The 12,754-nt window shown below is 40.2% G+C and overlaps 1 protein-coding gene across 1 annotated transcript; it reads right to left on the bottom strand.

Moving 5' to 3' along the window:
* Positions 1–8,288: 8,288 nt before the first annotated feature.
* LOC147624157 (gibberellin 20 oxidase 1-like) lies at positions 8,289–10,082 on the bottom strand. Its single transcript, XM_086819892.1, has 3 exons — positions 9,435–10,082; positions 8,927–9,251; positions 8,289–8,825 (listed from the first exon to the last, which is right to left on the bottom strand). The coding sequence occupies exons 1-3, from the start codon at positions 9,956–9,958 to the stop codon at positions 8,571–8,573; spliced, it is 1,104 nt and encodes a 367-aa protein (XP_086676018.1). The 5' UTR covers positions 9,959–10,082; the 3' UTR covers positions 8,289–8,570.
* Between the last annotated feature and the right edge of the window lie 2,672 nt (positions 10,083–12,754).

The following is a 12,754-nucleotide window of genomic DNA, read 5'->3' on the forward strand; positions in this document are numbered from 1 at the left end:
GTTATGGAAGCTTTTTTCTTTCCACGCCTAGTGAAAAGAAGGCCCAAGGGACCTTTGATGAGTGCACAACATTACACATATGTTTACAAACATACATAATTTATACATATCAAACCTCCATTAATTTTGACATCATATGCACTATTTTAGGCAAGCAGATGCAGCCTTTGAACAAAGGTGTCCCCCTCTTGGCTCAGAAATCCATAAATTTCTATATCAATTTGTGAAGGCCTTCTGGTAACCTTTGTAGTGAGCATTTATAGGCATGTTATTCCAAATTCTATTCACCCTTGTATCAAGTCCTGACCAAAATTGAGAGGTATAAGGTAGCTTGTTCAACAAGCATCTGGAAGCGTTTGTGGCTAGTAGTGCTTGGGAAAAGCCAACATGAGCCCATCTAGCTTTCCACACAATAAGAACATGCCCTTCCACCCACCAGAATCTCATAGGATTATATACATTTGCTTGATGCCCAAAGATAATGTGTATTTGACCTCCGATATTTTTGACATCATTTGATGTGTTTTTTGAGCTCTCAACACAAAGAAGCCCCTGAACAAAGATTTGCATGTGAACCTTAGATTTTGTATGACTACTATGAAAAACTTTTCTGGAAAAGTCAGTGTCTAGAAAGACACAAGCTCAGGTACAAATATTATAGATGTTTATTGTATCAAATCTTATGCCATTTGGAGCACCTTAAGTCACTCTATCAGGCTTAAATTTAAAATTTCACATGCAAATTACATGGTAAGCAACCAGATGCCACCCCTTTCTTTCAAGATTTCCAAGCCTGAGAAAAAAGGAAACTTCACCTGCTGTGATGCTAATAGGCAAGCATATGGAAGTTAACAAGTATGTGGACATGGGATATATCAAACCTACACCCAATTTGACATCATTTGTATGTTTTTTGATCTCTCAAAGTGACCCTCAAACAAAGGTTTTGCCAATGGCTGAATGGACACTGAGATTTCTATGTTTGGTCCAGAAAAGTTACCTGGATGTTAAATGGGCACATGCACTTGCACAACTATTTATCTACATGCAATTCACTATGGTACCAAATCTAGGACCAATCTGGGTGTAATACATAGGTTAAACAAAGTTGGAAGAGTTTTGTGAGACTTAATTTTTGCAAAAGGACAACTCTAGGACAACCTAGGCAAATAGATTTTCACGTATGGTGAAAAGTCCCCCTCCCATGCTTAAATTCCAATGGGGCTTCACACAGAGCCTGATGAATGCACGGAATTGCCTTATATCAAACCCCTTTTAAATAGAATTTTTAAACACAATATTTGGATCAATAGAAGTACACTCATTACACCGATTCAACACAATCTTTGGATCATTAGAAGTATGCATGTTACATCAATTTAACACTCCTGGCTTAGAAACTTGAATGTTTATATGGCTTTGTATCATGATTTTCCTTGTTAAGGTTCACATGTACACAAGATCTACAACTAAAATCAATTACCTGCTATTTTTAGCAAAAAAACCATGTTTCAGCTCTCTTCCTGAAGAAAACTATACGCAAAATGATTTTTGCTTTTCCCACTTGGCCATCAAAAGGGTCCATAATTGGTTTGGTGATTCCCAATCAAACCTACTACAAGCTAGAAACTTCACATCATATTCTCAAATCAACAAGATATTTATCTATCTTCTAAAAATAGGATGCGACACCACTATGCATAGTCCCATTATCCATCTTCCCAAAACAGGTTGCAGACACACCAGTTTGCATAGTCTCACTATCCATCTTCCCAAAACAGGCTACGAACACCAGTATGCACAGTCCCATTATCCATCTTCCCAAAACAAGTTGCGAACACTAGTCGTATGCACCAATATTTAAGGAAGCCAAAATTTTCTCCACCAAGATTTTTAGAAGGTCTAAGTAGGATCTCCACTTTTGGCATTGTCTTGATAGAGGAGTGGATGTGTGGGCTGATTGTGCAATTCATACTGCAAAATGGAGGTACTAGGTGGGGCTATGGTGCTACAGCACTAGATTTGGTAGGTGCACTACCATCTCTAGGATTAGTTGATCCTTTTCAACAAACAGCATATCTAAGAAGAGAGGAAGCTCAGTTCGGTGGTTGATATTGAGGCAGTTAGAGAACAAAACAGTGATGTAGGTCAGCTTGTGATTGAATCAGATGACTCCTCCCCCATTCCAACGCCATTACTCCCCTCCTACCAAGTAGGAGATTCAGAGTATATATTGCTGACAGACATACAACGTGTATTTAACTTAAGGGAGGATCATTGCATAGCTTTCATAGCCCAGAATCTGGAGGTCGATGACAATTTTGTAGATGATGATGGGATAGACAAGTACCTACTAGTGGATAGCCATGTGAAAGACACCGAGTTCCTTTCTGCTGCAGCAACACTAAATATGATCTATGCTGATGCCCTTAGATATGAAGGAAAAGATGCCACAGAGGAAGAGCTACAAGAAGCAAGGGACAGACTGAATATCACCAACATGGGAGGGTGTAGGGATGTGCCAAATAAGTCAGCGGAAACCGTTCCTAGTTCGAGCACTAATTTATGGCAAGACGCCTTGCTTGAAGCAGATGAGAACCAAGAGGTTAGTTTTTTTTTGTTGTGGATTTGGCTTTATCAACTTTGTCCTGAAATGTTTGGTGATGTTGTTTCTGGCTAATGCTCCTTTATTTTTTCAGTTGGAAATATATGAAGACACATTCCTCAAACGTGCTTCAGGCAAGCGTATGGCGGGATTGGGCCACGATTCGACACTAGGAACATATATACACCGCCTAAAATTCCCTCAAATTGTGATATTTCACGCTAGCTACTCCAAGGACAATGCCAGTTTTCCTCTGATGGCGATAAAGACTTTATCCAGGTATTTAGGTGGCTATCACGTAAGGCTGAATGCAAACAAGGCAATACTTCTGGAGCGGCAAGCAGCTGTTCGAATTTTTGGAGAGGGACCTGGAGTATATTCGTTAAGATGTAAATATTATTTAACATATGCTGCTTACGGGTTGGCATGTGGAATCACAGATCCTAATCTGTTGAGTGATTGCGGGAAGAAGCATCTTCTTAGAACAGCAAGGCCAAAGGTCCCTGTTGTGCCATTGATAGAGGATGAAGAAGATGATGCAGAAACGTCAACAAAAAAGGCTCGGCTGGGGGAAGTCTCTGTTCCAGATTAACAAATTTAGATTGTTCCAGTTGCTAAGAAGTTTCGTCATATTTCTCAATACTCTTCTTGTTTACCATTACAAACTATGAAATGTATATATATTGGAAACATTTATATGGGACATAGATGAAAGCTCTTGTTCTTTTAAAATCTTTCACAGTTACATCATTGTTTTACAATATATATTTCAATGATCAATTTTCTTCCACACTCTGCCCTGTCTTTGTCGTTGTCTTAGCCATTCAGCATGATTCTGCTTTCCCTGTGAGGAGACATATATTGAACGTCTCCGTTCAGCCTGAACCTTTCTTATTGCACATGACACAGCTGATTCAGCATGTTTGATCTTCACACGAGCCCTCACTTGAATCCGCCTATACCACCACTGACATAGTTGCTTCATGGGATTACTTTTCTTTATTCCTCCTCCATGTTGAGTGGCCCTTTGATAGGCACAACGTGCTTGCCAATGAGATCTTTCCATGCCTTGGGTAGACCAAATCCCAAGGCTTCCAAACTCTTCCGCAAAAAAGGTTCCATGTGCATGCAAAATGTGCTACAAATGCTCAACAACAACAAGACATTTAGTATCGTACAATATTTTTTGAACAACAAAAAATACTCAAAGCTGTAGGTTTTCAAGTAATAACCATGTATTGTGTCAAGTTTGTCGCACCCCATGCCTTTTCATAGCTAGTGTAGAACTCTGTCACAACTGCCTCAAATTTCTCAACATCCCCATCTTCAAACCTTGCTTTTTGCAACAAAGGTGCTAGGCGATCAAGTGCCAACCACGCTTTGGCCTTTGCCACCCTTGCTTGTCCTGAAGAGCCTCGGTCAGGTACAGCTGCATGAAGCTTCCTCCACACCTCAAAATCTGTACCCAGATGACCTCTCTGGGTATGATTAGATAAGAACTTTCTGGCTTTTGCACCTCCAAAACATGGTTTGCTAGGAACATTTCCGGTCTTCCCTGATCTTCTCAAGTCCTTCTCAATCTTCACTTGACCACAATGTAAACCTACATCTGAAAGCACTTGCTCTATTTTTTTAATAGTTCTTTCACTCTCTACTGCTGGTTTCATATTCCATGAAAATTCGATGTACATGTAGACTAGTTTCTCAATTATTCTAACCAGCGCATGCAAAACACAAATATGAACTCTGATCAAAGGGATAGGAAGAATTGGATCCCAAGTAGGATCCACTCCTGGAGCATCACGATTTGGGGGTTCACGCCTATTACTGATTGCATTTAGGCATTTCCATTCTCTCTCTTTTCCTCCTTTGGAGACACCTCGTTCGGTCATACAATACAGGCAAGGATACTTGGCCATTGCTCCTTGGGAAATACCAAACATGCATTTCAAGGTTTTAAGATCTGCAGCCAGGTGCCATTCAACCTCATATTCACCATATCCTTCTACATAAAGCTTTTCGCCATTCGATTGCTGCTGGATAGTGGAAGGAAGCTCAGTCTGGTTGAAGTACCACTTCAGAATTTCATGGGTCTCTGTTGGAACCTGTTAACAACAACTGTTAGATTGTCTACAACATCATAACAAGAGGATAGCAACATAATATTCTTTATTTAAAAATGGATAGCACGTCACCTCAAATGCAGCCAGCCACCAAATCTCATTTTCGGATTGTACACTAAAGTGCTTCTCATCAGCATTACTGATACTTGCATCCAAAGCTCTATTCATTAAAGTAATGCTAACCCTTTCCAGCTTCTGTCCTTTGATCACCTCACTCTCATCAAGTTTCAAAACAAATTTCAGCCTTCCATTGCACTCATGTACACTGATGTCATAAAATTTCACCATAGCCATTTGTAATTTCCGAACATCCATGATGAAATTGTTGAACTCTGTAAGCTCTATAATTTTCTGTTCCCCGCTCTTTTTAGTCACTGTCAATGTGCTAGACACGTGACAAGGCTCTCCAACAAGTTAGACCATTCCCAAGTTGAGAATATTTCGAGCTTTGTTTACGTGAAATGGTTTTGGAATGGGAATTACTGTTTTTTTTCCAAGCTTGCAATTGAAACCCTCTTTTACTTTATTAAACAACATCCTGTAAGACTTTGTGCTTATACCAGCCATGTCACATATACCTTGTGCATCTGCAGGCGTGAATGCTTCACTCATCTCCTGCAAGGATTGCTTTGCTATGTCTGATCGAAGTCTTGCAAACTTAGGATGCTGTATTGCTGACTCCACGATGTCTTTTGTCAGAACTTTGCCAAATATATCAGAACCTTGCTCTTTTGGATCCACAACATCTGTGACCATCCTGAAGCAACAACGATAGCTATTTCAGTCCACCATTCATCTAACTATACCACCCCCACACCCAATCCCCCATCTCCAAGAAAGGAACTAAAGATGAAAATGAAAGTGAGTGCTCAAAGAAATTTAAGCTCAAAGAAATTATAGATCCCAATACCTGCAAGCTTTTACACGACGCTTCCATTGGCCACCTCCAACATTGAGTTCTTCCAATGGTTTGATCTGTCTCTTGCGTAATCGAGCACCCAATGGCGTGTCTTTCAAATATTGCAATTTTCTGTTGAACTTTTCAAGTTGTTTTCGAAGGTGTGCATTCTCACTCTCCAATGTGAAATTGTTGATTTCTCAAACTGCCAAAATTTCATTCTTCTCCTTAATAGTGTCCTGCATCTTACAAATAGTCTGCTGCAAATGATCAAACTCCTTTTGTAACCCAGCACAAACTTTTGCCTTGTCCTCGTTTGAAGCTTGCAAAGCTGTTGTGATCGATGCCAAGTAAAAATTCGCACCTTCAAGCATTTTTATCCTGGCATCTCTATCACTCAAATGTCTTTCAAAGATACTTTGACATTGGCCAAACAGTCTTTTGCAATACCCAAGCAATCCATTTTCACCCTCACACACAAACTTGAAGAAACTTGTCAACCCAAAGAATGATGGAGATTGAGAGGAGGTTGGATCTGGTGGGTAATACTACCATCCAACCAAAGGTCCATATTTTTCTTTCCTTCATTTCGAAGCTCAGTAATGCGGGCTTCGCATGCTGGCCTAGACCAATTTCTCTTACAGCAGGGAGCATAATCGGGTTCTACTTGGAAGTGGATGTCCACCTTTTTCCTCTTTTGTTGCACAGGTTCCATTGCATTGTTCTGTGCTTTAACAACACCAAAAAGCATAATGAACTCACACTTTAACCAAAAAAAACCAAAGATATTACACTTATCTCCCGTGAAGAAGATTGCTTCATTAAAACCAAAAGACAACATCACTAAATAATACCTCCTTGTCCATCAAACAAACTTGTTGGTATCCTGGATGAACCAAAATGTACAGAGTACTTGTAAGCACAACCCTCACTTGAAAAAGGTAAGAAATGGGATTGTTATTCATGCACAAGCAGGTATGGCGCATGAAGAACAAATACTTTTCCATCCTTTTTCAAAACTTGCCGCCTTGAGAAGAAGAGAAAATCAAAAACCTCCCGCTCAAAAAAACTCGGATTTGGAGTGGTAGTGGTTGTGCAATCGGGAAGACAATGAGGGAGACAATGCAAGATGATGGGTTGCAGGGACGAAGTTCGGTTAGCAGAGTTGGCTTCGTTACATTCAAAAGTGTAATGAAGAAAGAGAGTGGTGTCTTTTTTCAATAAAATAAGGCACCATAGTGGGAATAAAAAACTATACTCAAGATGCATTGTTTTGAATTAAAAAACACCCTACATGTCAGTTAATGGAATAAAGAACTCAAAAACGACGCACGTGCCCTCCAATATTATATGTGGATTTATTGGCTTGCTTTGTCCACATCACCATCCCAAGGGATCTCTTACAAGGCCCCTTTTTGAGTCCAAATTTTCCCTAATGTGATGATGAGGAGAGATTTCAGCCTTCAAGGCTAAATTACATGTGTCATTAGGGATGAAAGATTTGGACTTGTTACATTCTTATTTGGGCATATACTTTACGCAGCACGATGATGGTATTGTGATGTTGTAATCAAAATACATAAATAGGCTACTTGCATGGTTTGTTCGTGAAGTCATTAAGCATGTTGCAATCAAAATACATAAATAGGCTACTTACAGGTTTGGTCTTGAAGTCTATAAGCATGTTGCTACACAGCTAGTAGAGGCAGGTACTAGACTTAGTCTCCAGGATGTTGGTGAATCATTTGATGCATCGCTTTCTCAGCAGGCTATCGGGTGCCTCATCTATCTATGTAGTAGGAGGCCAAACATTCAGTTTGGGGTCTCCTACTTGAGTAGGTTTATGTACAGTCCTGGAAGTAAGCATTGACAGGTTGCTAAGCAAGTATTTAGATACTTACAGGGCACTCGGTCCCTTGGACTAATATTGATATGCATGCTTTCAATGATTTCGATTAGGTTAGATGTTATGGTACGCAAGTGTCCACTAGTGGCTTTTGCTTTTTATCTTGGTGATTCATGCATATCATATCTCAACAAGAAGTATCCCATAATGGCCACTTTGAGCTGTAAAGCTGAGTAGAGGCTAGCTTTTACAACGACGAGGACTGGAGTGTGTATGGCTAAGATGCCTTTTGGAAGAACTTGGTGTTGGACAATAGTCCCCCACCTCCATCTTCACTTATATCCAAAGTACACATTAGCTGTTTGCGAGAAACTTATATGAGAACCCAATGTTTCATGCTTGCATATAAAGTACATTGAGATGCATTATCATTATATTAGGTAGAGGCTCATTGCAAGAGAGATTAGCATGGCTTATTAATTTCAAATTAGAAAATGTTTAACATTTAAGTTTTTAATTTGGAAATATATGATGTTACCTTGGATATGGAATGGTTAACCAAATCAAGGGTTGTGATACACAATGAAGCAAAGCTTGTTTCTCTAATTGAGGTGAAGGGGCTGAATGTTAAGCTATTCTCCATGAATCTTATTGTATGGTTGGATATTGACCCTCCATATGTTGATCATAGGATTGCAATGAGATAACTTATGTTAAGAGAGGAATGGCTAGGAAAGCTTTATCTTCTTTGCTTTACTTAAGAATGTACTAAGGGGTTGAAATTTGTTTACTTCCAACGAGGATATTGTAGAGGTGATAAGGAAAGGAATGAGCACTTGAATTGATCAAATTTCAAATATCAAAGCGAATTTGCCTCTTGCACCTCTAATGGTTCAACGGCTCAATTATCCAAATAAGCATACTAGAAAGAATTTTAAGGAGGATCTGCAAGGTTAAGCCTTCTTTCAAGGAAGCCTGATTCATGATATCACCAACTGTAAGTTTATTTTACATATCACATCTCGAGAGAATTGTAGTAGCCTTTCACGAGGCTATAATTGTAGGCGCTGTTTAATGGATTCTTAATTTTGTGTGCGATTAGTTTGATTCAGCTTGGAATTTGTTGAGAGACTGTTTGCCAACAACTCGTCTCTGCCGAAGAAGCTCTGTCTGAAACTCGAGCCACGTAAAGGGCCTGTACTTGAGTGCATGATCCTCATCGATCAGTTCTGGTGGAGGCGCTATGATAGTGCTGAGTGCTGGACTGAGAAAGTAGGCCATTGATAGCCGGGGAGTAGTTGGGTTGACAACAGCACGATGCATTCCGCTTCTAAGTCTTGCATTACTCCACGCCTGCAGAGGAATTATGAAAGGAATTATTATAATCCGCAGGATTATCTCTGACTGCAGAGTGTTTTGGAAGCTTATAATGTTAAGGGAAAGAGTCTACTAACCTCAAGAGTGTCCCCAACATTGATAACAAAGCAACCCGGCCGAGGCTTGACCGCCACCCACTTGCCATCCATCAACACTTGCAAGCCTCCCACCTCATCTTGCAACAAAATTGTGAGACTTTGGGGATCTGTGTGCTGCCCCAGGCCCAATATCTTGTCAGGGTTTGGGCAGGGAGGGTATTTATTTATTCGAATTAGTGTAGAATCGCCCTCTGTGAAGTGCTTGGAGAAATGATCCTTCTCCAACCCAAGGCCCACTGCAAACATTTGGAAGATCACCATGCCAAGCCTCTCCAGAGCAAGGGTGTAGTGTATGAGAGTTTCCCTGCCGCCCACATGAGAAGGATCATATCAACACCAAGTCGTTTGCTTCAATTACACGTAAACTCAGACGTACCTTGTGCGCTTCATTCGTTGTATAATAACCTAATTAAGAATGATCAATGAAACGTTGAATGAAATCACACAGGCACAGTAAAATATCAACAAGGGTGATCATGATCCTTACGCAAATACAGTGTCACACTGGGAGCCGCCCCAGACTCGTCGTGCAAAGAGCTTGATCTTATCCGGAGACTGCTGCAGCTGGATGATCTCGGCCCAGGGGAGATTAACCCCATAATCAGGATTACTCGCAGAGTAGCCCAAAGGCAAGCTGCTAGAGCGAGCCCCTTTCTGTTTCTCGTCAACCGGCAAATCAAAGAACCTCAAGCAAGTCTCTTGGGTCTTCTTGACAAGATCCAAAGGCACCCCATGCTCAGTCACTTGGAAAAATCCCCACTTCTCAGCAGCGTCCACTAAGGTTTTGCACAGGCGTAGATTCGGCTGATCAAATAACGACCCTTCATCAGTTATCAGACGTCCTTCTTTGAGAAGAGAAGAAAGGCTAAATACAGGCAGATCAACGGTGTCGGAGAACTCCCTATGGCCTACCGTTGGCCACTCGTTTTGGGTCCACTCAAAATCCTTCACTGCTAGTGTATTCTGCAGCAGCACCGAGTAGCTACTAGTATCTTGAGCTGTGAGAGCCATATATTCTTCGACTAGAGGCAAATCAAGGCAAGAATTACAGCAGCTATAATCGATTGCACACGAAATTAACGAGAGCAGCAGCAGCAGGACCTGCTCAACCTTCTCATTTCTCCTTAGGATAGGAGCAATGCATTAAATTATGTATATACGGCTTGGAAACCAAAGCTTCGATGAGAAAAACAAAGCACTGCACGCAATGGCTTTTTTTCATGCGCCTACTTAGCAGAATGACAAATTGAGTATCTAGGGCTGAAATTCGCCTTGATAACTTCGTATGAACAAGTCAAATCCCTCCAAATATTGGAATTTGGGACCTTAAGATATGTGAAGATGATTGAACTTGAGAAATCAAGAGTAGAATAAATTTAAGGGACATTCAAAGAAGAGAAGTCCCTAATATCCTTAAGAATGACCAAATTTCCTTAGATATGTTATACTTAGAGGCTCTCCTAGGTGGCATTATAGGTTTCATGAAAGCAAAGTTAGATTCTAACGCCTGTTTAAGCAACACTTTGAAGGGTTGTTAAAGGTGGGTGTTTGGTTGATATGCCCAAGTTTATGGGTTCAAACCTTGCTGGTTACCCTGAATGATGCTACCTTGTAATGTTGCTCGCGGGTGTGGTGTTTGTAAAAGGGCATGCATGGCCTTGAGAGGAGTCCGTGCTCTTATCAACTAAGAATTCGTTGTGTAAAATTTTTAAAAACAAAGGGTATCATTTAAAAGGGGTATTCACAGGTTGAATAGAAAAAGGGTGTGATGTATTCATGAAAAAATCACAGATAAGGGGTTTTTAAAATAGGCCTTGAACGCGCGTGATATAGAGGGTTTACATAGAGTGAACCCCCGCGATATAACATATGTTAAAATGCAGGTATATGCTCTCATCTTATACCAAAAAGTAAGAGAATGATTTTACCAATCCTAGTGTGACTTGTATTAGCCTTGCACTCACTAAGTTAAAATATATGCAAAGAGGATTTAAAGATTTGTGTCGATATTGCCAAATGATGGGAAAGAAAATTTTGTTGGTAGCACCTTGATCATTATAATTCTAAATGTGGCTTGGTTTCAAAAGGATAGCAAGTGTTTCACAAGTTTGGAGTTCAACAATAATCAAATGAACCTACACACATGGGAATGGTGAGAAAGAATGAGTGGTTTGATAGAAGCTACCTACAAAGGTTAGTTTGAAGATGTATGTAGATTGTTTTAAAGGGTTTATGTTATTTGTAGAAGCTATCCATACAGCTTGTAAAGATGTATGTAGATTTTTTTAAAGGGTTGATGTTGTATACAAAAAAGGGTTCATAAATTCTGTAGAATCCCTTTCTCTAAGGATTATCTAAAATTGTATACAAGTCTTGAGAGTTGATTAGCAAATCAAGTAAGCACAAAATTTAAAAACCTTAAGTTGCATGTTAAGATTAATGGTCCACCTATGAGGTCTTGAGACACACATTCATTGTGGGATTCTCACACAACAGAGCTAGATGAAGCCCCATCGCACAAATCTATAACTCTAAGCAAGAGGAGGGAGAAACTATGCGGGATTACGTTGCTAAAACCAAGTATCTCCACATGAGGTACATCACCCCCAACATGAGAGACCTCGAGAAAGAGGAGGGATTCTCACCCAGTGGAGCTAGATGAAGCCCCATCACACAAATATATAACCTCAAGCAAGAGGAGGTATTCTCACCCAGCGGAGCTAGATGAAGCCCCATCTCACACAAATCTATAACCTCAACAAAGAGGATGGAGAAACAATGTAGGATTACATTGCTAGAACCAAGTATCTCCATATAAGATGCATCACCCCCACCATCAGAGATCTCAACCAAGAGGAGGGATTCTCACCCACTCGAGCTAAATGAAGGCCCATCGCACAAATCTACAACCTTGAGCAAGAGGTCTCCACATGAGATGCATCGCCCCCACCATGAGAGACTAGATGACTTATCACTCATCAATTGACTTATGATCACTCTTAAGAGCAAGAGGATTTAGGACCATCTCTACATGTCTAGATGTACTATATCTTTAATGAGTGTTACAACGTGAGACAATAGTCCTAATAGACAATCTACAAGATGAGGATATAGAAGTTATCCACCCAAACTAAGAGATATGGGATGCATTATCCAAAGCCTCAAAAATTAAGGGTGGCCCACTAGCACCAGCTAGAGTTCTAGTCAAAGACATGAGCATAGATAAATTGGCAAAAAATATGCTAAGTCCTTTAGGCTAGTAGTGGTAGGACTAGTCTCCCATGGGAAACCTCAACCAATAGTGGTAGGGCCAATCTCCCAAGGGAAACCTCAACCAATGCCAGCCAATTTCCCAAGCATGACACCCACACCTATTTCCATAGAGTGTTAGATATTTGGTGGTACTTCACGTGAGGTCATGCACTTATGCCATGGGAACTTTTGTCCCACTGGGTTTTTCCCTAGTATGGACATCTAGGTGTGAATGGGCACCTTAGGATTAGATGTTTTATAAGCAACCTTATTTATACTTTAGGATTTCTTGCTCATTTGTACTTTATTTTTGTACTTGTAGAGAGCTTTCATCTCTCTTTTGAGCTTGCAATTATCTCTCATACTCTACACCCTTTTTGTTCTCGTCATTAAGCATTGTGTATGTGTGTGTGTAGGTCTGGCTCTCCATTTTACAAGATACAATAGTGGTATCATAGAAAAGTTTTTCCATAACTTGCTTTCTAGTTTTTATCTTCACTATGTGCAAGATTCTATAGCTTGTTTTCAAGCTTTCAATAGTGTGTTTCATTTGGT

The sequence above is a fragment of the Cibotium barometz genome, chromosome 25 (assembly GCF_041138505.1).
Source record: "Cibotium barometz isolate CiBa-2024 chromosome 25, ASM4113850v1, whole genome shotgun sequence".
NCBI classification, from domain to species: domain Eukaryota; kingdom Viridiplantae; phylum Streptophyta; class Polypodiopsida; order Cyatheales; family Cibotiaceae; genus Cibotium; species Cibotium barometz.

What these genes read in the sequence shown, in the direction of transcription:
- LOC147624157 (XM_086819892.1), bottom strand. Translation starts at nt 9,958, where the DNA reads ATGGCTCTCACAGCTCAAGATACTAGTAGCTACTCGGTGCTGCTGCAG. An exon ending in CAGTGTGACACTGTATTTGC is followed by an intron (nt 9,252 to 9,434) that starts GTAAGGATCATG and finishes TGTGGGCGGCAG; the next exon opens with GGAAACTCTCATACACTACA. An exon ending in ATGTTGGGGACACTCTTGAG is followed by an intron (nt 8,826 to 8,926) that starts GTTAGTAGACTC and finishes ATTCCTCTGCAG; the next exon opens with GCGTGGAGTAATGCAAGACT.